The 3,776-nt window shown below is 41.8% G+C and overlaps 1 protein-coding gene across 1 annotated transcript; it reads right to left on the minus strand.

Annotated features, from left to right (window-relative positions):
• LOC134041688 (cytochrome c oxidase subunit 7A2, mitochondrial) lies at nucleotides 1-3,776 on the minus strand. The gene is made up of 4 exons (XM_062488588.1): nucleotides 3,721-3,776; nucleotides 2,553-2,642; nucleotides 1,072-1,156; nucleotides 1-215 (listed from the first exon to the last, which is right to left on the minus strand). Exons 1-4 carry the CDS (start codon nucleotides 3,736-3,738, stop codon nucleotides 157-159), a joined length of 252 nt encoding a protein of 83 aa, XP_062344572.1. The 5' UTR covers nucleotides 3,739-3,776; the 3' UTR covers nucleotides 1-156.

A 3,776-nucleotide genomic window follows, 5' to 3' on the forward strand; every position in this document is an offset into this window, starting at 1 on the left:
TACACCACATAAAAACTGCTTTATTGATTGCAGTTTACATGTTACAATCAACATAAGATTCCAATCATTGGGCCAGCTGCTTATAATAAGCTGCCACCACAGTCACATGGGTACTGGACAAAGAGATGTTAGTTGCTGAGACATTCTCAAATGTAATCAGTTCGGCTTCTTGGGCATTGAAGAGACAAGCAGATAATAAACAGCATACATTGTTCCTGAATTAAGAGACAGAAATTATATTTTCAGATTAGAACACAGAATTCCTTTCAAGTCAGCTTTCCAGTTTGTTCCAGAAGAAATATAGACAATAAACAGCTACAATTCAGACGAAATAGATTCTCACAGCCACGCCTCAATTTTTTTTTTTTTGGTAATTCATATTTTAGAGAAGAAAAAACTTAAATACATCTCCACAGGCTGCACAAAAATAAAGACACATGGGAAAAAAAAGTGGGGAGAGGCATGTCTGTGGAACCCACACAATCAAGAAGTACTTGTTACTCATTCTTAAAGTATCTGAACTGAAAATCAGTTCCATCAACATATTTAAGTTAGAGGCTATTGCAAAATTAGGTAACAAGCAACATAAAGGTTAAATGTATACAGTATTATGAACCTTGCTTATAATTCTGCTAGTTTTTACAGCACATGAAAACTCAGTACACTGAGTATCACCTATCACTAAGAAGAGTCAGGTTAGTTTGAAAACTGGTATGTGCTATTATTACATTTTAGTCCTTTGCATAATAGATTAAGTAATTCTGCTTTTCTCTAACACCATACATGAAAACTGAACGAATATTCAGACCACAGTACTTAGTCTGGGAAAAAGCCATATGAAAATCTAAACCTGGAAAAAAAGCACAAATGGACACCGAGTATGTCTAAATGTGGTTTCTTCTTCTCTACATAAACTTTGCATGTTATAAAGAACAGACTGAAGACACTCTGTAATCATTTTACAGAGAAAACACCATCTGTGTTGCAAACCATACCAAAGAAAAAATATGAAAATATTAGTGCATTGGAAATTGTACCAAAGTGTAATAAATATTACAGTATTAGCCTTACCTAACACTGTAAGACCCGCAGTGGTTCTGTACAACAGAGAATCTTTTGCCCCGCCTTTAAGATGCACTGGGAGGCCATTATCCTCCTAATGGAAACAAGTGACAAAAATAAACTATTTATATGCAGTTCTTGCAATATTGTGTTAATGTAACTACAACTACCCAGTGGAAGAACTACTACCCTACATTATCTTTCTGAGTCCCAAAAGACACTGAAACTTATTTAGACCCCATTCTGTCTTGAAAGCTTTCATTCTGGTATCAGGTGATGACTCACTAGGGGAGTATAATAAATCATGTGCACAGTTCATATGTAAAGCAGTGACTGGTAGATGCCTGAACACTTCTGACACCAGCCAGACCCCTCGAGTGCACAGAATGTGATTACCATCCCTAGAAACCTCCCATCCATCTCCAGTATAGTCAATCCCTACAGTCAATGCTACAGGAAGCAACAGGGGGAGGAGTCTGTACTGTCACTTGGTGGCATACAGGAAATTGTTTTGCTCCACCCAAAGCAAAACTAAGCACCAGATCCACATGATCTTTACCCCTGTCAGTAAGATCACACTGCTCCGGACTTCAAGCCAGCCTCCAGTGCTGGTGACTAAAACCTACTCCAGCTTAACTTGCTGTCCCACAAGACAGGAGTGAAAGGAGGAAGAGATATGCCTAAAGACCTCTGCCAGCAGAAACTGAATCTCTAACCCCCTCCCATCACCAACATCACCCTCCCATTTCCTTCCCCTTGGCTCACAATGAACATCGTGCTCCTTAGTCAAGGGTCTCAACAAGACTGGCTTTCTCTTTCAGGGGAAAGGAAAGCAATAAGATGCTAAAACTATTTAAGTGGGGCTTCTAATATACTTGGTCCCTTTCACAGATCTGAAGCCAAATTTATCCTCAGTATGAAGCTACAGCTCCAGGTTGTGGCTCGCAGCTGGGATTACTCTCGAGTGTTCTCTGCTTTTACTACTTCACTCAGTGGCCCTATCAATCAGGAAAAGAGTAATTCAGAAATTATTTGTGAAGATTCAGTAATTTGCAAGGAATTAATCCAATCACTTAAGACCTTTATAGTTTTCATAACAGAGAAATATGTTAATACCACATCCTAATTAAAAATTATGGTGCTTATCTATGAGCTATCAAAGAAATGTAAGATTTCAGGTTTACCTTTTCACTGTATTTCTTTCTTCTGATTCTTTTTCTCTATTTGTTCTTTGGACATACTCCCCCATATCAACTCATTTCATGGGGTAAAAAAACCCCCTAAAGAGACAGCAAGTCAAGTATGCATGTAAAAATACTCAACCTCTGCAGAAAATAACTGCACTGCAAATGCTCTTGTCATACAAATAGATTTTGAGCACTCTCTTCAGATGTAAAGGGGGACCTGACCAGTTCTTCAGAAAAAAACCATGCAGTTATGATCTACTAAAACCTCGCTAATCTACTAACATTATTCAACTCACTCATTACCTGAAAAAGCTTCTGATTCTCAGAAACCCTATTTTCAAACTGCCTGCGTGAAGCAGTGCTTATGGTTCTCTGGGAAACCTGGCGAAGAGCCTGAAATAAAAGATAAACAGTGTTTTAATAAAAGTGACATTTTACAGCTCTGTCCACACTGGGTAGAAATTGCTTCCTTGAAAAGAAAGAAGTGAGATAGCAAAAAATAAACAAAAAAAAAAAGGTTTTTAAAAACAAACAAACACACAGAACTTCGCCTAAACATGCTAGTTTTGAATTCGGTAAAATTTTCAGCAATCTTTGTAAAGGACTGCTTGACTAGCCACCTGAAAAACTCGGGAAAATTTCTTTGAGTAAGACACAACAGATTTACGGATCTGCAACATAACTTTCAGGTTCCCTTCCAGGGGAAATCTCAGCCTCTGCCCCTTATACCTGTTTTAGGCACCACTTTCTTTGTCAGGGACAATAAAAATAGTATTGTCCCTAGCCAAAGGGGACAATTTTAACAATTGTGTTTGTGTCCTGTCACTGCTGCAGTTCACCTAAGAGCCACCAGCACAGGAGACAACCTTCACAGCACTAAGAAGGCACCTCCAATCCTGCCACACACACACAGCTTAAATCACCCGGCTATGTCCTGAGCTGGAATCTGTTTCCACAGACTGATCATACAGGGCAGCCTACCAAAATCAATGACCTATATACAATTCTTTAATCTGCCTTCGGTAAAATGTCAAGGCTCAAAGCGCGGTAGCTCTAAGGTGCCAGCGGCTTCGGCCTCCTTCAAGCAATATTGACAACATATCGTTCCCACACAATTACACCGCTAAAAACGCAGCCACGGGGCGAGCAAACATACAGGCGATGCTGGTTGCAAGGAACGAGACTAGGCACTTCCCGTCCTTACCCGCCCCAAGGGTATAACACGCTATAAATATACCTCCTTAAGGAGGAGCTAAGTACTCGAGCCCCCCGACTCAACTTTATCCCCTCCAGTCCCTGAAGCTCAGCGCTACGTGCAGCGAGCCCAAGACCTTGCGCCGACCCCCGCAGGTCGCTCCGCAGCGCCGGGCAGGGACAGCGGCCAGCACGGCCGAGCCCCACAGCCGGGCGGGCACCCTGAGCGAGCCCCACACACCGCCGGCGGCAGCGGGCCGCTCTCCCCGGGCCTCACCAGCACGTTTCGCCACATCGCGGCTCTTGGTCCTGTCACCTCCCGCCGGCAACAAG

This window comes from Cinclus cinclus, chromosome 3 (genome assembly GCF_963662255.1).
Source record: "Cinclus cinclus chromosome 3, bCinCin1.1, whole genome shotgun sequence".
Classification (NCBI taxonomy): domain Eukaryota; kingdom Metazoa; phylum Chordata; class Aves; order Passeriformes; family Cinclidae; genus Cinclus; species Cinclus cinclus.